The sequence below is a fragment of the Lissotriton helveticus genome, chromosome 4_1 (assembly GCF_964261635.1).
Source record: "Lissotriton helveticus chromosome 4_1, aLisHel1.1, whole genome shotgun sequence".
NCBI classification, from domain to species: Eukaryota; Metazoa; Chordata; class Amphibia; order Caudata; family Salamandridae; genus Lissotriton; species Lissotriton helveticus.
Genome location: NC_136063.1, coordinates 508918880 through 508942807, shown reverse-complemented (window position 1 = coordinate 508942807; position 23928 = coordinate 508918880). Strand labels below are relative to the sequence as shown.

The following is a 23928-nucleotide window of genomic DNA, read 5'->3' as shown; positions in this document are numbered from 1 at the left end:
CCTCCAGAGGGAGCCAGGTTAGTGCTTTCATATGTGGAGAGATGTGGTAAAATTTCCTAGTGCCTATGAGTAGTCTGGCGGCCTCGTTGAGGCAGGCTTTTAGAGGTGCCAAGGAGATCTTGGGTAATCCTGTGAGGGTGGAACATCCATATTCCAGTCTCAAGATCACTAGTGCTTGGACTGCCAGTTTAAAGTAAGGAGCATCGATGAAAGGTTTCAGCTTCCACAAGTAGCTCAGGTGGAATCTGGCTGATTTAGCCATTGAGGTAATGTGGTATCGCATGTTTAAGTTATAGTCGAGGAATACCCCCAAAGATATGGCAGAGACCACAATGGTCGGCAGGCAGTTTAAGGCTGTGATGGCTTTGATCCATATCTGAATCTCCGGGTTGGCTTTTGAAGGGGAGATCAGGAGAAATTAAGTTTTCTTTGCATTGACTTTCAGTTGGTTAGTGGCTAGCCATTGTACAGTTAGTTGCAGGGTCTCGTTCAGGGCAAGGATCTCCTCGAGTGATGCAATATTGAAGTATATTTGGGTGTCGTCCGCGTACATGTGGTAGGAGATGTTGCCGGTACGAAGAACTTCAGTGAGAACCTCCAAGTAAAGATTAAAGAGGGTGGGTGAAAGGGTTGAACCTTGGGGGACTTGTATTGAAAATGCTTTTTCTGTAACGGCAGCACGCTACCACATCCTGCATACTCCACTTAACCAGTCCACCCTACTCTACTCCACTAAGTCACTCCATGTCACTCCACACTGCGCCACAGCCCGTTACTCTACACTGTGTCACTGCACTCTATCCAGCACCCCACAGCACTTTATTTTGCACCACTCTACTGCACTATAATCCACGCTGCACCCCCCCACTCTATGCCACTTCACTCTACGCAACCTCACTCTGCGCCTCTCTACTCTATACCACTCTACTCTATGCTAATGCATTCTACTCTATGCCACTCCACACCACTCTGCAATACTGCACTCTACACCACTGCACACCATGCCAATACAGTTTATGCCAATGCCCTCCGCTCTAGACTACTCCACTCTAAGTATCTGCACTCTATGCCTATCCACTGTATGCCACTCTAATCTACTCTGTACCATTGCACTCTATGCCATGGCACTTTACACCACTTAATGCTATTGCTCTAATGCCTCTGCCCTGCACCACTTTACTCTGCACCACTTCACTCTGCACCACTTCACTCTGCACTATACTACACCAATGCATTCTACGCCCCTGCAGTCTACTTTGCACCACTGTAGTCTACGCCACTGATCTCTACAATACTGTACTCTGCAACACTCTGTATACCACTCCACTGTACACCCCTAGTCTCTATGCCACTCTATTACATGACATTCTATGCAACTTCACTCTATTCTTCTTTGCAATACGACACTCTCCGCCACTAAACTCTACGGCACTCTACTCTGCGCAAGTGCACTCCACGCCAGTGCACTCTGCAGCACTATACTCTACTGTATACCACTCCAATCTACGCTCCAATACTCTACACAACTCTACTCCTTACAACTCTACTCTATGCAACTCTACTCTATGCCACTCTACACCACTGCATTCTACAATGCTGCACTGTATGCTGTTGAATTCTATGCCATTGTACTCTACTCCACTGCACTCTACACCACTATACTCTGCAACACCAAAATGCACTCTACTCCACTGTACCTTACACATATAGACGAGACAGCACTGTATGCGCCTGCACTCTACTCTGCACCACTGAACTTAACACCACTGCAATCTACGCCAATGCACTCCATACCACTGCACTTTACAACTCTCTACTCTGCAACGTTGCGGAAGCAGAAGTGTCAACTCTCGTATTAATCAAGGGCTGCCTGTGTCTTCCTAATCATCTTGACTTCTCCGATCGAGACTTTAGTGTCTACCTTATGGAAATATCTGAGACAAATAGAACTTTGTGGTGAGCGTTTGAGCCATTTCGGCTATCACCATTTAAATTTTGATTCTTGGAGTGCCATTAACTTTGGTTGCTGTAGAGTAGGAGCCTGAAACACATGACTTTGTTCCTAATTTTTCAGGGTCATCAGTACACATAAGAACTTACGTCCTGAAGATGGTCTTATAGATGCCTTCACAATAAAGACTGAAACGTCTACAATCCGACCCATTTTCTATGTCACCATTTCTTTTCAGGAATGGTTCATTGTATAGCTAATGATGTTGTTCCTGTTATTCAGTATGTGAAATGGGTTACGGCAAAAGTGTTCATGAAAAAAAGATCTGTAGGAAAGAATGTCCATCTCAATCACTTTTGCTTTTATGCGAATTGTGATTGGTACCCTTTTATATAACACAATTTTTTACATAGACTTTATGAAGTATACACCTTTGTAGAATTGTTTGTCCTGCTGAATGTTCAATTCGTGTACAACTAAATAATTCATTTTGACATTTGTTTGTATTTAAGTCACCACATGGGGCTTAAAGATAATTTACTTTTTGGGTCTCGCTGGAAAAGCATCCGTAAGGATGCATCCAGCTGGAGACCAGTAGCGATCACTGTGGGAGGAATGACGGACCAGAGGGTGCACGAGCGCAGATTGCACCTCGTGGGCGCGCACAGCGCCGTGCCCCTCTCCTGCCTCGGAAGCAAGCACCAACACGCATGCGCATACCCAGAGAGACACACACACACACACACACACACGAGCACCCATGCACGCACCCATACATACAGAGAACCCACCCCCGCCGTCGCTGAAACACACACACTGCATACACACACACGCTCCCCCCCCCTTACCTCACCTCACCAGGCTCTCTTCTTGTCCTGTTTTCATGTGGGCTCCTTCTGCCCGGCTCCCGATGGGCGGGCGGGCGGGTGCCGGAGAAGCGACCAAGAACACTCTGCGCCTGCGCGGAAGTGCACGCGCCTGCCTGACGTCACTTGTTTTGCTTGTTTACTATTGGTAAGGATCCTGCGCCCCGCCCGGCACGAGTGCTTGTTTTCCGAGTTTTCCGTGATTAGAACGCCCTCAGCTTCCCTAAATGCCTGGGACAGTCCAGCTCACTCCAGGTTACTTCTCAGCACAGTGAGGAAATATGCTGAAATGTAAAAAATAAAAATAAAAAGATAAACATTGCCCCTGAATCGGGTGCAGGCAGTGTGTCCCAAGTGAGAAAACAGCACGTGTACTCAACATTTTGTTGTCACGTGCAGCAGAAACGCACTTTCTTGCATGTGAGTTTTGGAGAATTTACTGTGTTCGCTTGTCTAATATCTGTGAATGGTTCCAAGTGCCTCGGAGGTTTCTAAGCCCTACACTCCAATTGATGTGTCTCACATGGTTCATCAATTTACTTCAGCCCATCTTCTCGGATGATACTGCCACCTGACTAGCGAGCGGACTATTTTGTGTCGACTACAATGGTGGCCGCATTTCAAAACACAAACAAGAGCGGACGTTGATGATCCCTTTACATATATAAGGCTGACAGTAAAGTTGGCGTGCACTGACAACTGACTGCCGCAAGATGTCGCAATGTTAAACGAATTTAGACTCAATAATTCTCATTGTCAGGGGATAACAATGAGAGGGGTCAGGGAGCACGCAAATTGCTATTTTAGAGCTGTGGAGGAACTTGAAGTCCTGCTTCTATCGTAGTATAGCTAATTAAGCCATATGTGCCTACTACGCCGTTGCCTCTGGTGCGTCGTTTGTCGCACCTGTGTAACTGGGGCAGCCGAGTGTTCACAGGCCTCCTGATGGCAGACCAACAAAGGAAAATCCGAGAAGTTAAAAAAAAGTTATCAGAGTGCTGCGTTTGCGCTACAGCTTCCTTCCTGGCCTCAGTTTGCAGTCACATTCATGGTGCAAGTCATGCTCTGTTGCAAACGTGTGAAAACATCCAACCAACCCTCAACCCACACCGCTGTGTGCACCCACATCTAGGGCACTCTGACTCTGTCCTATTTGCATGTGTGATCTTGGTGTTACGCTTGTTTGAGCAAAATAGCATGTGTTACAGTGCAGTAGAGCCAACTGAGGAAGTGACTAGCAAACCCTGTTCTTCTGGTCCGACCCAACATCTGACTGATCCGCATATTGAAAATCGGTGTAGCAAGGCAAGAGAAAAGATGCATTAAATAATTGCAGAGGTGTTTGTGCTGATTTGGTTATTTACCTTGACGTTAAACCCTTCTGCTTCCCCTCTTTAAATGGTCGTTTGACCAGATCGGAGCAAATCTACCCAGCGCACTTTTAAAACAGGTACACAGCGTGCACTATAAAGATTTCCAAAACACATTTATTCATGCGTTCTGAAACCCAAAAATACATTTAAAAAACGAAAAGTTCACTTAAAATCCATTTCCGTGTAAAAATTTGTTAAAGCTGCCACTTTAACAAATTTTTACACGGAAATGGATTTTAAGTGAACTTTTCGTTTTTTAAATGTATTTATTTGTTTCATGACGCATATTTATATATTACAGTTCTGCAGATCCGTTACAATATTTAAAATATGGCATACAGTGCTTTTATCATTAGCTGCCACTTTAACAGATTTTAACATGGAACTGGATTTTAAGTGAACTTTTCGTTTTTTAAATGTATTTTTGGGTTTCAGAACGCATGAATAAATGTGTTTTGGAAATCTTTATAGTGCACGCTGTGTACCTGTTTTAAAAGTGCGCTGGGTAGCTGGGGTTATAGTAACGCGAGTGATGCTCACACTCAGGTGCAGTTTCCAGTAAAACGGCGGACCCGCAGCAACTCTGAAGATCGCACTGTAGCAGCCCACAGGTGAAGTCCCACATCGCCACTGTGGTTAGGACATCCCTGATCTCTATTTTGTTTTCTAGAAGGATGCCTCCCCTGTTAATAGCAGGCAAATATTGCTAATTATTTTACCCAGTTGCTATCACAATAGACATTAACAACAGGAAACCACATCCAGCGTTATAAAAACAAAACGTAACTACTGCAAAAAAAAATAGCCAATGCCATTCACAATACTAAAAGCTCAAACTTTTCCTAATGCGAGACCTATTGCATTGCAAATGCTTGTTATATTTACCAAAGACTTTGATATTAGAACAGATCCTTGAAGGCACTATTACCTGACTGTATAGATTACCCAAGCCTCCAAGAGTTTAATGGGTAGCCCATTTCTTGTTTTGTAGACTGGTTGCAATGGCAGTCCTTCCTCTTCTGCCACTGAGCCAGACGGGCCAGAGTGTAGTACCAGTATTTGACCGTTTTTAGTAGTGTTTCTTTGCCGGAGGCACTAGTAGCTAATGTGTGCGCTCAATGTAAAATATCTGTCCACTCCTTTTCGGTAAAAGTGCATTCACATTCTGCCTCCTATCTATTCCTAGCAGGTGCGTGTGAAGGGTTGGCGGTAGTGTTGAGGAGTGTGTATATGTCTGATAGCAATCAGTGATCATCACTTATAGATAGTAGCCAGCGCTCGAATGGGATAGGTTTCCTGCTAGCGTGTGGTCTGGCGGACTGTGATGTAATCCAATGTCCTACTGCAATATAACGCCAGTGCTCTAAGTCTGGGAGTTCAAATCTTATCCCAGGCAGACACTGTAGCTCGGACGACTGGGGAGATGTACACCCCTGCAGGGCGCAATTGATGCAGAAGCCATGGAATTTTCCATATGTGTATTCCTGCCACTGCTTGGTCCAGGAAACACCAATGCTTTTCTGTGAGGGGGCGTTGCCATCCCTCCAGAAAAAGCAGCTTTGCTGCCTTGTAGTATGCCCAATCCTCCTTTGGCAATCAGTAGATATGTTCTTTCCCTGGCAAATCTGGCCCATTTGCCACCCCAAATAAAGGATTCATTGGTGGGATTGCAATTTTTTTATCACAGATATAGGTGATTGTAGTGCCATCACCTGCATAATATACAAAATCTTGGGCAAGAGAGACATTTTTACAGTGTTTATACGTCCCAGACAAGATATAGGCCCCCCCATGCCAAGATTGAATAAGCAAACGTACTGTTCTCAGGAGTTCGGTGTAGTTGTATGATGTTGATTTATGTATGGTTGACATTATAGTTATGCCCAAATAAGGGATCCCTCTTGTGGCCCACGTGAAGAGGAATTCCGAAGCGAGTCGCACCTGTTTGTCATGGGGAATAGTGACATTTAGAGCTTGGGATTTGGTGTTTTTAACTTTAAACCCAGAAACTTCTCCAAATGTGGCAAGCTCCTCTAATAGTGGGAGTAGCAACTGTTGGGGTTAGTGATAGGTAATAGGACTTCATTGGCATATAACGCTATCTTAGGTGACTGACATCCCATCCACACTCCTATGAGGGAGAGTCTGCGAATGTGCTCTGGTTCCATATATAACGCAAACAGGAGTGGCGAGAGTGGCCAACCCTGCTGCGTTCCTCTAGAGATTGGAAAGGGAGAAGACAGTGAGTTGTTGACACTAGTGCCGTTGGTTTCTCATAACTGGCCCAATTCCAGCTCCAGAAGCGGGGCCCCAGGTCAAAGGCTTCTAGCAGCGCTGTAAGGAATGACCAGTGTACTCGGTCGAATACCTTTATGGCATCTATTGACAGAGGTAGTGTCATGTCTGGGCTCTATATGTTTTCTCTAACAGATGGAAAAGACGCTTCGTATTATCCCCACATGTGCGGTCCGGCACAAATCCTAATCGATCTAGGTCCACCTGACCAGGGAGATGTTGCCCCAGCCTGCGTGCCAATATCTCTGTAAAATTCTTTGCATCTACGTTAAGTAGTGAAATAAGACGATATGATGCACAGGACTGGGGATCCTTCCCCAGCTTTGGTATAACCAATATTGCAGTGCACATGGACTGCGTAAGGTCTCCCGAAGTGCTGAAGGATTTATATAGACAAACCAGTACGGGGGAAAATATAGACGCATATTGCTTTTAAAAAGCTGCTGTGAATCCATCTTGCCTGGGAGCCTTCTCTAGCTTCAATCTCCCGATCACTTCCAGGACTTCGAGTTCCGTTATATCTGTTTCTAATGGGGATGCTATGTATTTTGTGAGGGTGCTCAATGGGCATTTCGCTACGTATGCAGTGCAGTCTTCAGTGAGTAGTTTTGGTCTCTACCACATAAATGGGCATAGAATTGGCCAAATTCAGTGGCTATATATCCTCATCCCAGATTTTAAGTGTCTGATAGTGGCCAATCAAACTGTGTATACAACAGTAGTGGGTGTGGGAATGCAACCTATGGGCCAGTATTTTCCAAGCTTCGTTCTCCCCTGCGTAGTACTTTTGTCATGTACGAAGCAAAGCGTGTTCGGCTGCATCCATATCAAGGGCCTTAAGTTGTGTACAGGCAATAGTCAGTGGTCGTCTAATGTGGTGTGAACCTGTCGTTCTATGTGTCATCTCCAGATCCCTCACTGCCACCTACAGTTCTGCTCGCTTCACCATGCGTTCCTTATGGAGTCATGCCGCTATGGCAATACATGTTCTGCGTACCACTGACTTGTGGGTATCCCATCAATTCCGGCATATGATTTTTGTGCGGCCGTCAAAATGGAGTATGACTGCAGTGGGGTGCAGTTTCCTCCAAGCGTCTACCAACCCTGCGTCTGCTAGCCAACTGGTACTCCGCGGAGGAAAGGTTCCAGTACTTCCAGCCCTTTGGGGTGATCTATCCAATTAGGTGTCAGATACATGAATAAAGTTGCCCCTATAACTATTCTGGCGTCCGTTGTCATCAATATAGTGCCAATTGCTTGCTTCAAAAAGTGCTCTTAATGTTCGTTGGGGGCAGAGGCATGCTATTATGAAAATGTAAGAATGAAAGGAGTGGCGCAGTTAAAGCATACGACCTCGGAATGGGTAGCAGTACCTGGCCCTGAAAGTGTGTAGCAAGCAATATAGGAAGTCCCGCTATTTTCCCTCGGCCTGCTAACCAGTACTGTCGATCGGACTTGGCCCTTTTTGCAGGGTCATCCCTGAACTTTTTGCCTTCCTCTGCTATTTTTTCTGACCTGTTGTTGGATGTTTTATGACACTGGGCACTTTACCACTGCTGATCAGTGCTAAAGTGCATATGTTTTCTCTATCGTAAATTGATGTATGGATTAGTAACCCCATGATTGGCTAGTTTGGTTTACTTGTCAGACCCTAGTACAGAGCAGTGAGTGTGCCCAGGGATTGTAAATACAAATGCGGCTGGTGGGCTTGCAGCACTGGTTGTACCACCCACAGAAGCAGCCTTGTAAAATGGGTCTCAGATCTGCCATCGCAGAGCTTGTGTGCAGTCTGGTACTCCCATGCTGACTGGGCAAGTGCACCCACTTGCCAGTCCCTAATTCTTCCCTTTTATTCTTATCAGACACCCCTATGGTAGGCCGAAGGGCAGGGTGCATTGTAAGTATAAGGTAGGACATGCCCTGGTGTGTGTGGCGTGTCCTAATAGTGAATTACAGCCGTTTTTGTTTTTCACTTTTGCAAGGCTACCTGTTCTCCATAGGCCAGAATGGGCAGTTAGATTATTACATCTTATAATCCTAACTGACTCAGGGAACATGGTAGAAATTGGAGTTTAGTATGCCTGAACTCATAATGATAAAATACATCTTTTAGTGAAGTTGGTTTTAACATTCTGTGTTTGAAAATACCACTTTTAGAAAGTAGGTATTGTCTTGTCTAGCTATCCAAAGCCTGCCTCTGTTAGGTTGTGTATTTCTTGTCTGGAGTTTGAGTGATAGGGCTGGGGGATTCCAGGAGACAGAATGAGTTAGACGGTGGTGAATAGAGAGATCTGCATCTAGAAGGGTGGGAGGAGTTGCACCTGGGACCTGAATAGGGCTGTGCCTGCCTTCCACAATGCTGTCTCCATCTCCTGTGGTGCGGCTGATGTCTCTGTCCTGTACTGTGAAAGAAGAGAAGGAATCAAGTCAACAAAGTGCTCCAGGGCTGTGTTTTCCCTCCACAATGCTGGCGCCACCTCCTGTGGGGCGTCTGATGTTTCGGCCCTGCACTGTGAATGGAAAGAAGGAGTCTTGTCAACAGAGTGCTCCAGAACTGGTTTGGACTGGGCAAAGGCCCCTCTGCCCTCAGAGGACAAAGGATTTTGGGGTATAAATAATGGGATCCTGAACCCAAGAAATTAGATCACTTTTGGACAAACAAGAAGAAACCTTTGCCGAGGAGTGGAACCAGAAGAAACGGAGGAGAGACTATCCCTAAGCTGAAGTGCTCCTTGGGGGATTGGCCTGCAGTGGTTGCCTGACTCCCTAAGAGAGGAGAAAGGGACTTTGTGTGCTTTCATCAACTTGTAAGGATCTCCAAGGGCTTGGAATGGAGCTTGCCTCCTGCTGAAGTCTCAGGGACAACAGACTTCAACTCCCAGCTCTCCAGAGTTCCTTGGGAAGTGCCTGCAGCTGTTTTGGGCCTTCTGAGGGACTACGCGTCGCAAGGAGCTGGAAGCGCGACTCAAGAGGATGAAGCGTGTCGCCGTCACTGCTGCTGCCGTCGCATTCTGGATGTCACCGCTGTAGCTGTTGTATTGCACCGCATCGAGAGAAGCGTCTCGGAATGAAGAGGAAGCGTGTCGCTGCTGCTGCTGTCGCATCTTGGATGTCGCCGCTGTCGTATTGCACCGCATCAAGAGAAGCGTCTCGCAACGAGGAAGAAGCGTGTCGCCGTCACTGCTGCTGCCGTCACATCGTGGATGTCGCCGCTGTAGCTGTCGTATTGCACCGCATCAAGAAAAGCGCCTCGCATCCACGGAGAAGCGTACCGCCATAGGAGCTGCTGCCATCGCATCTTGAATGTCACCGCTGTTGTTGTCGCATTGTGCGGAAGCGTCTTGCAACGTCGGAGAAGAGTGCCACAGCCAAGGCTGTTGCCGTCGCATCGCTGAACAAGGGTGTCGCCGCTGCAGTTGACACATCAAATCGAGAATTCTCACATCATCGGAGAAGCGTACCGCATCTGGAAGATCTTCACGTCTTTATTTCTTTGCACTGGAACTTTGCAGCATTTCCATCGCTGCAACACTTTTGTTGTGGAAGCGTCACGCATCGTAAGGCACATTGACTTAAAGTGTTGCATCTTAAGAACTGAACTGAACTAAGCTAACTACCATCTTAAGGATAGTATTGTGGATTTTAGTCGTTTATGGTCTTGTGCTAAATCTATATAAAGCATACTTCTTTTTTATATAAAACCTGTGTGGTGTTCATCTGTAGTGTTGCCACTTGGTTATTGTATGTGGTCACAAATGCTTTAAAGACTGCCTCTGAGATAAGCCTGTCTGCTCGTGCCAAGCTACCAAGGGGGTGAGCAGGGGTTATTTTAGGAGTGTACCCCCTTACCCTGACTGGAGGCAAGGATCCCTATTTGTCACAATTACCTACCTGTGCCAACTAGAGACCCCCAATTCTTACAACATCCTACCCCAATCTTTTTCGAGGAGGTGGGTCTTGTGTAGGACGCATATATCACAGTGCGCTGGCCGTAGCTGGGAACAGTAATGCTACTCTTTTGGTTGGTGAGTTCAGACACCTCACATTTAGAATAAACATTTGCACCATACACCATCAATATATATATATTGTTTTTGTCCTCATTTGCCATTGCCCCCGTGCAAGAAACTACCGACCACCGCTATGTGTCTATTTGTCCGTGGCCGAAGATTGAAAGATTGGCAACCAGATCGAGACACAGATAACTTTCTGGCAGAGGAGGGAAACCAGCACAGAGCGGGCGACCTGCTATCCAACAGGGTATATAATAACACGTTGGACCTCAATTTCACCGAGGAAAGCCATTGCATTGAGGTCTTTGGAGCAGAGAACAGGCATAATCATAGGACCCGGGGAAAAAAAAAAAATGAAATTCTAGCTCCATTGTACCAAAAGATCCCAAAATGCGAGCTTTTTCCTGCTCCCAGATCTAGTCGAGTCGATCTTTGAGACTTCATAAAGGGACGTCAACCATCCTGAGTATGTAGGGGGTTTAGTATCCACCCAAAACCTGCAAATCTGTCTCCTTGCCAAAAGGATTGCAAAAAAGAGGAAAGATCTGGCCTGCCCGTAAATTTTTTCATCGATCCCAAAGATGATTAGAGGGAGAGTAATACTCAGTGTGGTGTTAAGTATAGAGTTCAGGGCATCCTTCACTTCCTCCCAGAACTGGCTGATAGCAGGACAATCCTTAAACATGTGCACATCTGATGCCTCTAATAAGTCACATTTATTGCATTTTTCCCCGGGACAAAACTTTGCCAGCTTTTGGGGTGAAAAGTATGCACGATGTAACGTGAAATGGTGGTTTCGCCTCAACCATGCTGGCTTGACAGTCTTATACAATAAACTAAAAGAATCCAGCCACATCTGTTCACAGTTGGCACCCACCTCTCCTCCCCATAGCTCCTCGGCTAGATTGAAGTCTCCGTCTATCTCCTCCAAAATTGCCCAGTACCAACAGGAAACCTCCTTTCCACCCCTTCATCTTGTCATTAATTGATTTTCCAAATTGCTAGAGATGCCCAAAGGGACCCCCTTCCTACTCAGCGCCTGAGCCCAGCTAGTCAGCTGCATATGTTTGAATCTAGAGTTATTTGGCCCTACTTTCTCTCGCAAATCCTCCCATGATAGCATCGAGCCACTTGCCAGCAAATCTCCCCAATGCAACATTTCAGCCTCCTTTATTGGACTAGCCAGTCTGTCTTTAAGGCATGGTGGAGTGCCTGGCGAGTCCCACATAGGTGCTAAATTAGAAAAGTAGCTAAGCCCTATGCGCTTTCTTAACTTAGCCCAGCTTCTGGCCAATGATTGGAGAATTTTAAATTTTACTTTTTTTTGTTTTTTATTTCTGATCTCCAAACTTAAAGAGGAAGCCGCCCGGTGGTAGATCTGCTCCCTCTAACATGGCTCAGAACATCTCACCCCTAGAAGAGACTTAAGGTGTTTTTAAGAGCATTCTAGAAAAAGATAGCTGGAACGCCCATGCGTAGTACTGCAGGTCTGGTAGTGTTAAACCCCCCTTTTCCCTCCTCCTCAGCTTCTTCCAGGCCAGTCTAGTAGCCCCATATTTCCAAACAAAGGAATTTAGCTCACATTGACAGTTATCTATTTGAGTAGTATCAAAAGCCAGGGGGATGGAATTAAACAGAAAAGTGTATTTTGGCAAGATAGACATCTTAATTAAGTTTGTCCTCCCCAAAATGGAGAGGGGGAGGTGAATCCATGCCTTTAGTTTTTTTTGGGCATTCCTTATGTACTCGTTCTAAGTTCTGGGCGGCAATATTGCTGACGTCTTGGCTAATTATAATTCCCAGATATCGCATGGAAGAAACAACATCAAGATGGGTATTATTGATATTCCAAGCCATGATTTCCGTTTTGTTTGCATTCATTTCGTAACAGGAAAACTTGCCAAACTCCTCCGCCCGCTTAATTACCATTGGAAAAGCAGTATCCAGGTTTGATGTCATTATAAGAATGTCGTCAGCATATAATGCTACCCGCTTTTCCCACCCTCCAAAACTAAAAGGTAAAATATCAACCTCCTCTCTAAGAGTCTGAGCAAACGGCTCAATGTAAAAGTTAAAGAGAAGAGGGGAGAGCGGACAGCCCTGCCTCGTTCCCCTTGTGATACTAAAAGGCTCTGTCAAAGAGTTGTTAACAGATAGCTCTTCTATATAAAGCTCCAACTGCTAGGCTATCATGCGACAGAAGCTATCAGGTAGATTACATTTTTTTAAGACTGCGGCCAGATAGGCCCAATTCACCCTATCAAAGGCCTTAGTTGCGTCCAGGGTAAAAACGGCCAACGGGAGAGAAAAAGTGGAGGCGATATCGATAGCCCGACTAGGTCATGTGTAAGGTCTGCTAAATTTCTGCCTTTAATGAAACCTCTTTGGTCCTCATGGATTATCGAGTTAACCCCCCCCCCAGCCTACTAGCCATAATACCCGTGAAGATTTTATAATCGCTATTAAGAAGCGATATTGGGCGATATTGGGCGATAACAGCCACATTCCTTTAGATCTTTTCCTGGCTTTGGTATTAGGACTACAGTGGCATAATTCCAAGACTTTGGGGGGCCACTCCTTCAAGAGAATACTATTAAAGAGAGTAGCTAGAACTGAGGTAATCTCCTCACTAAGTTCCCGATATAATTCCCCCGGCAAACCATCGGGGCCAGCCGCCTTCCCACGCTTCACTTGACCCATGGCCTTCTTGATTTCCTCTGCAGTAATCTCTGTGACCAGAGCCATGCTTTGTTCAGAGGAAAGCCTTGGCATAGAAATATTATCGAGCCAGGCATCTCTCACCGCCTGATCATCACAGATGTCTTCTTTGTAGATAGCCTGAAAAAAGTCCTGAAAAGCGCAACCTATGTCCAACTTTGAAAAGCGGGGGATAGATTCCCCTTCTACCCTGATCTCCCTAATATAGTTCCGTGCTTTATCGGCTTTAGTTTTCCAGGCAAGAATCTTTCCAGCTGCCTCCCCAAACTCATATTGACCGTTTTTGCTCGCTTCCCACCTTCTAGCGACGCTAGCCTGTAAAAGGTTATCCAATTCAGATTTTAGTATGGTTAATCTGTTTTGCTCCTCCCCTGAACTAATATGGGCACCTGAGTTGTCCTCAATGTTTTTCATTTCTGCTTCCAGATTCTCAATTCTTTCGTTATACTTTTTCCTTCTATAGGAGGCTCGGCTCGTAATACAGCCCCTCCAAACAGCTTTTAAAGCATCCCACACAGTCGCAATATCGGCTGAACCTAAATTTATCTCCAAAAAATGCTTGCTCTCTGATCGGAGGAAGGTAATTTCTTCCTCTTCCAATAGAATAGTGCGATCAAAGGACCAGGAGATATGGGTGTAGTGCTGACTTATTTTTAGTGTGAATATTATAGCAGAATGATCGGAAAGATGTGAGGGGAGATAACAAATGTCTTTTACTAGGTCATTAAGGCTATAACTAAATAGCACGTAATCGATCCTGGACAGATGCTTATATTTAAAGTTGCGGAAAGAGACCCCCAACTTGTCTCCCGCCCTTTCCCTCCAGACATCTGCCAGACCTATTTGCGACATTATTGTTGAAAGTATCTGCCTGGATTTAGAGAATGTACAGGCTCTAGAGCTTGGGGACTTATCCAATTTTGGATTTAAAACGATATTAAAGTCACCAGCCCAAATTACGGGGTTGTGAAAGGCTAGTAGATGGTCGCAAATAATATTCATGTAAGCTGGGTCCTCCTGGTTTGGGCCATAATACCCAACCAGGGTATATGGGAGGCCATCCAGCAAAACCTTTGCCAAAAGCCACCTACCGCTCTTATCCTCCCTGAACTCAACTATTTGAGCCTTGGCCTGTTTCTTAAAAATAAATAAGACAACCCTAATATTTGCTGTTTGGTCTGTGCCCAAAAAGATGTCTATCCACTTTTCTTTCTTTAAAATCTCTAATGTTTCATTTTTGAGGAGATGTGACTCCTGAATGACAATGACCTGCGCCGGGGAGTCTCTTAAATATTGAAAGATCTTTCTTCTTCTGCCCCTCGTACGCAGGCCATTGACATTCCAGGATAAAAATTGTAACTGTGTCATCCCGTCACAATATTCCTCACTAGCCCATCCAGATTCCTTGAAGTTTTATTGTCATAGTTTCTTTTGACTAGAAGTGCCCCGACCTTAATATCTCTAACCCCATCGGTGGTCAAACATAATTCTATTAAAGTGGTACGAGGACTCTGGCCTACGAGGAAATTTTGCATTTTTAACCCTAACCCTACCTCCCTATATGGCAACCCCCCTGCCCCCCTGGAAAACCCTTCCCTACTTACACTGGACTGATGTATTGCCAGTTTTGCGCCCTCAGGCATTCATTCCGCCTTCACTTCCCCCCTACCGCCAAACTATATCTTGACTAAAGTTTGCACGGTCTCACTCTATTTGTGTGATTAGTTATCCATAGAAAAGAAAAAAAAAAAGGGGTAGCTATACATGTTAAAAAATTCTTTTTTTTTTCCTCTTTTCCCTTTTATCATTTTTTCCTATTTTTTTAAATTTAAAATATATATATATATTTTTTTCCCCATTTTTTTTCCTCTTTTAAACTTTGTTCTTTATAAGAGTCACCGCCACCATCAGTGCCCATAAACCCTGATCCCTTATATTTCTTTATTTTTCTTATATTAGGAACCGCTAAGTTAACTTCATCTTCGGTCATCTCACACCCCCATCAAATTTCCTGCCCCCCGTGCGAGGTTCTTCAGTGATTCCAACATCTCGTCTGCCTCAAGAGGTGATCTGAGATTGTGCATCTTGTTGTTGTACATTACTCTAAGAAAAGCAGGAAACCTCATCTGGACTGTAGCACCCAGGGCTCTGAATTCTTCCATCCTTTGCCCTAGCTCCCACAGTCGATCCAGCGTGGACTTCGATAGGTCCGAGCGAATGTCAAACTGGAAGTCCGGGCCTTTTACCGTTTTCATTTTTAGGGCAAGATTTAAAAAATTTTCCTTGAGTGCATAAGTAAGGAAATTTATCAGAATTTTTCTGGGCTTAGATCTGCCAGGCTTTAGGCGGAAAGGGTCCCTATGGATCCTTTGGATGTCCTTCTCAAGGGTTTCCGTTGTCTCCTCCAGATTTAAGGCGCCCTTTAAGAGGCTCACCACGAAAGATTCAATATCACTCCCCTCTTTTCCCTCTGGAACCTTCAAGAGCCGGAGGTTATTTCTCCTTGAGTGGTTTTCCAAGGACTCAACCCTCTCACGGATCTCATTTCCCTCCCTTCGTAAAGATTGTATTTTTAGTTCGGCAGATCCCAATTTCTCCTTAAGCTCCTCAACGGTTCCCTCCAATGACTGTTCTCTCATTTAGCCGGTCGACTTTTTTTTCCAAGATGTCGCAGGCAGCCCTATTCTCCGTCTGGTTTTCAGATGAGACTAAGAATCCCATCCTTATGTCTGCCTTCAAAGAGGCCAACAACGTCTCAATTGAGGAGCAAGCTAGGGCAGTATCGCCCCTATCCACAGACCCTCCAATCTCGATGTGATGCAAAAGCTTCTGAAGTTTGAACCATAGGGGCGTTAGATGCCTCACCTAACTCAATCTGGCCAAATGTCAGAGCCTCGACTTGGTCTGGCGGTGGTAGGGTAACAAGCACACAATTCTCCTGCGCCTGCTGGAGGCTTGCTGACTCGGCTACCTCAACTACCCCTGCCATCTGGGTTTTTTCGGGGGTATCAGCGAGGGAAGCTGCTCGGGACTCAGGTGACACAAGTGACTCAAGTGAATAAGGAGCTTTCTTAGTAATTGACTGGCGGGTTAGCGCTAAGAGGTCTGATGGATTTATTGTAGAGAGTGTCTCTTGAGTTTTGTTGGATATTTAAGACCCGAGGTAATACTTTGAAAAAGGAGCGCAGTGAGGGAGTGATACGCGACGATCTGACCTCTCCGCGGGCTTTTTTGGGGCCTTTTTTAGGGCCTGTTTTCTGCTTTGAGCTCCCCCCTTAGGCTGTCTCAAATGTCTCAGCTAGCTTGGTTCTGTTTTTTGCTCCCCTTGCGGGGTCCCCTGAGTGGATCTCACTGGTCTAATTTTTATCTTCTGTCGCTATACCCTGGGGGCATGAAAAACCTTGCCACCCCTCCCCCTGCCTCTTTTGGGCTTATCTTTAGCCTGTCTGTTTATGCTCTTACCTTCCACTGGAAAAGTCCCGTCACCTACCACAGCCCCTGAGCCAGACCGGCATGAGCCCTCCTGATCGCCTCTTACAGATGCCTCAGTCCCACTGCCAGTCTCTCCTTTGCCAGCTCCAGCGTCGAGAACTGCAGATAGTCTGACCCTCGAAGCCCCCGAGGCCTTAGTTGCAGCTGAAGTATCCGAAGAAGTGACCACGTGGTAAAGAAGTCCCCTATGCTCGGCTCACCGGCAGCAGACTTGCATTGATTTGCGCAGCCCTTGCCTGTGCCTGTGCCTGTGCTTGTGCTGACTCTGCCAGGACTTCCCAGCAGGAGACATGGGGCTGCCGCGCTGCGGCCCGCCTCAACTCCACGGCTGCGAACTCCCAGCGCTGCGGCAGGGAGAGACCGGGAGTGAGAGCGGAAGCCAAGTCTTTAAAGGGCATTTAGAGGGAAACCTGCACTACATGGCACCAAATGAAGGTAAGATATGCCATCTCCGCACATATCGTCTTCGATATCCCCGCACTGTTAGAAAGGCGGCATAGCGGGGAGGAAGGAAGACGGAGGTTTCTGGCAAAGGCGCGCGCAGCCGCTCAGCCCGCGGGCGCCATGTTTTCCCCCCATGCACCATCAATATTGAGAATCGCTACCTGGGTCTCCAGTGTGGTAGGTTGTAGTCCTGTACCGGACAGATATGGTGGAACATGACCGGGTACAAACGATAGTGCGAGAAACATATAATAACTCTACAAACATTAAAACAAATTAACCCCTTAACCGTGGCGCGAATACTCCAGCTCTGCCGGAGAATTAATGAGCGGGCTGGGCTTCGACTTCCAACGGATGTGCGCCGCACCAGGGAGGTGTTGCTTGCGTCGGCCGGTTAAACATCAGCAAAAGGTGGTGCAAAACTTGTGTTTTCATGGTAGGGGTCCATTTCATCGGCCACTTGTGCCAGTGTCCCAACTGGTACCGAAAGGTGCGGAAACCTCCGCCACTGCCATTTTCTCAGTTACTTAGGCGTTGACCCGGGGGGCGTCTCCATCCATACCAACCCTACGGCTCCGCCGGACAACATCTTTTCTATCTGCAGGCTTCCCAAGTCTATGTAGGCCCTCTGGCCTTAGCTGGCATCCTGCGATTGTGCCTTAGCTGGCATCCTGCGATTGTGATCTAGGGTATGTGTCCTTTATTCATCTGAGCACTACTTCTGAACCGTGAGCTGCTGTAAGAGTGCTGAGCATTCCTTGAAGCTTTCTGTTTTGGTTGGCCTGCTCATTTGTTGTTGCGACCTATTCCTCAGGCCACGTCTACGGCACGACTCCTCCGAGGCCACACAGGAGGGAGCCCACTGCAACGAGGTTTCCCGTTCTAGCTCGAGTCCCAGGATCTCCACCACTTCAGGTGGTGTGTGTACTGTGTGCGTCTACCCATTCCCGGGAAAAAACTGCCTGAAGGGGTGTCCCCATTTATCCCTCACCCCTTTGTCCCTCAGGAAGTCTGTTATGGGTCTTATGAAGCGTCTTCGTGGTAGAGTGATGATGGGCAGATCTTGAAAGAGCCGAATTATATACCCTTCGAAGGAAATATGGGGTTGATCACGTGTTGCAAACGTTAGGAGTTCTTTTTGTTTATAATCGTGGAGGCATGCAAGAATGTCCTGTGGGGTACCAGGAGCTGATGAAGGTCTGCCAAATCTTTGTGTACGGTCTAGTGGAATGTCTTTGTCTTTCAGCTCCAGGACGATATGGCGAAATAGGCGTAGAAAGTAGTCCTCCAGGTGGCCAGCATCGTCCAGCAATGGAATGCCCTTAATGCGTATATTAGATCTGCGGGATCTATTTTTTAGATCTTCTAGATGATAGTTGAGATCTGCATTGCGGTCCTCGAGCTCCAGAATCTCCCGGCGACATTCTTCGAGTTCAATGAATGATCATTATATACTATGGAACACTGTACTGGTTACTGCATATGAATTGTCATACTATTAGGCAGGGGATTTGAATCATTAGTTGGATACTGCAGACTACAAAAAGATATATTTGCCTAAATTAGGATTAGATGAAAAGAAAGGCGGCTGTTTACATGTGACTTTTGTATGCGTTTCATTTTTAATTATTTTTTTTATGTGTTGGGAATTTTATTTAATGTTATTATTATGTATAGTTTGTTTGTGGTGCCATTTAATCGTGCTTTTAGGTGTTAATGGAAGAACAGATTAGGCACCCACTACAGTAAACTCGGTCTTGAGTTCAAAGCCCATGCAGGGCGCAATTGTGGAGACTGTGTCTCAAGATACGGTAGTACAAATTAATACATTTTTTGAGACCTTTTGGGATCGAGTTGAATTAATTAGAGTTACCATGAATGTGGCTTTGGCAAGCACAAACAGGGCTCAAGTATAACATTTATGGCACACAAGGGTATAAAAAATGGATATTAATAATGTAATGTGCTGGGTTGTGTTCGGTTGCAAACAGAACACTATATTAATCACTTTAAACGAATAATCACAACATCAATTATTGTTGCATTTCAATTTGAAAGGAGATATGCATGGGTGCCGGAAAATGTTGAGATAGCAGTTGTATTTTTCGCCTAAAAAAATGGTAAATAACCATCTTTTATGTTCATGATAGTCTGTTTGTTCAATGAAATCACAAGGTATTTACATATGAAAACAATGCCGGACAGTGAGAAAGAGAGTGTGCCGAAATGCATCAGAAGATTTTATTTTTGGCAATAAATGCACAGAAAAGAATTCCCATGAGTGTGTTTCGTTGCCTCTGGTATGTAATTGGCATGGCACTGTGATACGAATACTATGTGCGACTACCCTCACATTGGAGCGGCACCAGCTGTGTGTGGTGCGGCGGATGGTGGAGCGTAACAAAGGGATAGGTGTGTGTATATGTGTATCCATATGTGGATTGGATATATTTTTTTCTTCTTTTTTCCCCAGATATACCTTGCTCTAGTAGAAATAATTTCACTGCCCCTTATATCACGTAAATAAATGCATGCAATGACTAATTTAAATCATTAAGAAAAAATAGATAAGACACAAGTTCAATGAGTGTTTACCTGTTGCATCTATCACAACACCTCCGGCCTCGGTGATAATGACTGCCGCAGCTGCCATATCCCAACAGTGAATCCCCATTTCATAATATGCGTCTGCACCACCTGTCGCCACGAGACACATATTCACAGCTGCTGTGCCAACTGCTCTTATTCTGAAAGAAATAGAAAGAGCTGTTAAATATCAGGCTGGTAATCATGCTTCACTCGAAACATATACTTCGGACATGAAATGCTGCTACATTCACGTACAACTGTTAAAAATTCGAAACAAGTGGTTCCAAAGTCTAGCCGATAATCGTAGATGGCAGTCAAGGGAAGAACTGAAATGGACAAGAAGTCTTACATTTGAATTTCATGCAGCGTCATCATTTAAAAAAAAAAATGTACTGGGAGTGCTAAATGAAAATGTTTCTCGTAGGCTGTTGATAGAGGAAAGCATGTGAAGCATGTGAAGTCTAATTTTCACCTATGGCGCCCATACACAAAGGGAAGCTAACAGACTGAATGGTGAGCAAAAAAGGGCAGTTTAAAACTGATACGTCACAAAACATACAGCCACTGCGATGCCAATAAGCGAGGCTTTAATGTACTTATGCATGCAAACACAGGCATAGAATGCTATTCGCATGTGTTCGCAGTTGAAAGCCATACCTTTTGATTTTATCAATGCAAGATGCCCCCAGTGTAAGCAGTACAATACTATAGTACCATATAGCGTTACTGTGTACCGATACAGTGAATCAACAGAGAGCAGCACAGGCCTGCCGACCACATGCAGTTAGTTATCCCAAAATTATAATATTTGTCAATATGTATTAAACAATGTATTCTAATGTTTTTGTGAAATAACCGATGTAATTTTGAAAATATGTAATAAATGAAGCCTTCCCTAAAAAAAGCTCCATTTATTAAGGTCTAAATCAGCTTCATTCAAGAAAGACCAAAATGACATATACACGTAGGAAAACAGGAGGGCAACAGCAGTGCATATGAGTGGCACACAAAAAAGGACCACAAGGGTAGATGCTGCCATCTGGAGCAACAGGAGAAAATTAAAATGGATCACAATGGCGCAACCAATTGCATTGAAGAAAGACTACAGAGTCACGAATAACAAGCAACATTGCTGGACCTTAACAAAAGACAGTTAATGGTGGCACATAAAAGAGCTATGGCGGGTGCATATTGGCACGTACAATCTTTGTGACTGGCATGTTCAGGAACTTGTATAGCGCTCTGATAATCAGGGCCTCCTACTAAAAAAGAAAGCGCTCTGATACCTAAGGCCTCTTATTAGAAAAGAAAGAGCTCTGATACCCGAGGCCACCTATTAGAAAAGATAGCATGAAATAAGTCAAAATGACAAGAGCATCCAATTAGGATTGTTGGAAATTGTTGTCAAAATTGGGGAAACTGGGTTAATGTCTAATAGAGAAGGGCAACTCCTTAGATTTCTTTGGTGCCAAATATGAAAAAGCAGGGCCAACAAAGTGGCTTAGAAAGAGCTGTTGAACAGAAAGCAGATCTGCAATTGCAGAGCACAGGTTGTATAGTGGGCAGTACTGATGAATTGTTCCAAGAAAACACTTCGGAGTAAAGCCATTTAGGGTCCTATAAGACAGGCAGAAGATATTGAAGACAGCTCGCAGTCTGGAAGCCATTGTAAGACCCGTACAAACGGGGACATATGTGCTTTTCTAGGACAGTTGCTGCTGAGCTTTGAATCACTTTGAGGACGGAAGGCAGAGGAGATGCCCGAGTGAATTATCAAAATGTAATCTTGATAAAAATTAGATCCTTGGTAACAGACATCCATGCCTCACTTGGGAGGACCCTGGAGGAACCGGGAGATTTAGATCTGCATTTTTGGAGAGTCAAAGCAAGTGGTCATCATATTACATGTGTGCTGGGTTATAGGCAGTTTTTGGTCAAAGATAATTCTCAGATTCCGATGAGTTTAATTCCCATGTAGATTCATATCGGAGTTCAGCTTGAGACAAATGGAATGGATCCACAAAGCAACCGCTCTCATGCCTGAAAGCTTGGGATTCAGAGACATTGTTAGAGATGGTCACAGTGATTCAGGTATAATCTGTATACGAGATGGTCTCAAAACCAAACTGGTGCATGAGCACAGACAGAAGCATGTGCACATTAACCAATGGGGGGTTCAATGAAGACTCCTGAAGCACGCCACAAAACATAGGCACTACTGCAGAAGCAAAAGGTGCAATGGACACTGCTTGTGTCGTCTGCCATACTGAAAGAAACAAGCCATCTAAGAGCTTACTGGCCGAATCCAATCTTATGCAAGTTTTCAAGTAGAATGTGATTTGAAACAGCTCTAATGGAAGTATTGCACAGAGTTGACAAATGTGAATTCAAGGCCAATGCGGCAAGAGAAAAAAAACGATGGGTACAAGGATCTAGCAGAGCGTCAGATTTGGTTGTTTGGGTGGTCAGAAAGAGGGAACAAGACACACACTGAGGCTCCATTGGGGGCAAACAAATCAATGTCCCAGTGCTTGAAATTGGATAGAGAGGTTGATAACCTCCCAAGATGGCCGCGGAACAGGAGCTCTAGGAAAGAGCTCCGGGATTAGGGATCACCAAATTTGGTATTAATCCCCGAAAAATCCCCGAAAAATCCCTGCAAAAAACCCTATCTGCGACCTGGAACAGAGCGGGCATAGAGCGTGCACTTTACAGAGCGGGAGAAGGAAAGAAAACGTCGGGATCCGACTTACAGACAACCAGCCCTCCATGACTGCAGGACTGCAGGACAGAGTTATATGGCGGACGGGAGCTGGACGCGAAGAGTCCACAGCCAGCAACAGACACGAGAGAGACACCAGCAGCACCAGCAATACAGCTGTGGAAAAGTAAATTTTGCCATGTTATATGTGCCTACGTGTTCCCCATCTTATGTTATATGTGTATGATCGATATGCATGTATTCCCTTCTGATCGATTAAAGACGCAATTACAGTTGTGTCCATCTCTAGTATGCCAGTTTCCAGTTTTCGTGAATATAACGAATATCAGGCCTATGTAAAAGCTACGTTGCCACGTTTTACGGTGTGCACGTTAATTCATTGAATTGTCCCCGTTTCTAGGCCTCAAAAGGGCCCGGACTCAGATTCAGCTCCTGTCTCCTGAACCCTCTCCGAGGAGCGATACAGCCCCCACCTGTATCCCTGACCCTTCGCTTACTTCCTGCCTCGCAGTGCCCGGCTCGGCCTGGCTCTGCCTCCCAGTCTGCCAAGAATATGTTATGATTCTAGTTATCAGTTCAGCCCTCCTTCTCTGCATTCCTAAGCTACTGAATCGCATCAATAGTTTCCGTCATGGTCTAGCCTTTATGTCTCCATGTAAGAGAAATACTGTATTCATATTCATAGAATATTCCTCGCACAAGCATTACATGTAGAATAATGCATGCACCAGTCTTAGTGTCTGTTAGCCTTTACCCTGATAACTTTTGGATTCTATCAACATGTACTATAAACAACAGATACTAGATATGCCTAGGTACATGTCGCTCTGACCCTCCAGACTTTCGTCTCCTCTTCTAGTGCAGAAGTCATAGCCCCCAGTTCTCCCTGGTAACACGTCATTGTCAGTTTGCGCGCACCACTAGGTTAGAGGTCCCAGCTGCTCAGGTAGCCCCCTCCATGTTTCCGCCCCATTTATGACATATTCTGTTACGTTTGCATCACATGTCTATGTATACGCCCTGTACACACCTCTTGTTACACCCACTTTATGCCTTATCTTTCGCGACTGCTACAAACTCCGCCTACTGCTACGCCTACTGTATTGAATGCAATGTATTTTGTTTAACTATATATACTAATGTACTGTTATTAAAAGCTAGCCTATTCCTGCCCCCGGCAGCTGCCATCCCATTCCCATGCAGGCTGTCCTGTTCCTGTCCTTTTATGCCTGATTAAAGCCTGTACACTCCAGCTACCTCGAATCTTGACTCTTATTTATTGAGCTATCTGTTATTAGAGTATCCTGAAAAATAGAACCGGTAACTAATTATTTATTTACCACATAATGGCGCCCGAACAGGGACTTGCCCTTTCCCCACGCGCCGGAGAAGCCACGCAGGCCCCCTGATCCTCTGCAGCCGTGACGGAACCATACTGTGCATGTGCAGATATTTCTGCTTCAAG

The 23928-nt window shown here is 45.3% G+C and overlaps 1 protein-coding gene across 1 annotated transcript in view; it reads right to left on the bottom strand.

The window, feature by feature from the left end:
- Positions 1-23928, bottom strand: part of IMPA1 (inositol monophosphatase 1) — a 124486-nt gene that overhangs the window by 7596 nt on the left and 92962 nt on the right. Inside the window, exon 8 of the mRNA XM_078687105.1 lies at positions 19748-19899. Within this exon, the coding sequence (XP_078543231.1) occupies positions 19748-19899 (152 nt within the window). The remainder of the gene's footprint in view (positions 1-19747; positions 19900-23928) is intronic.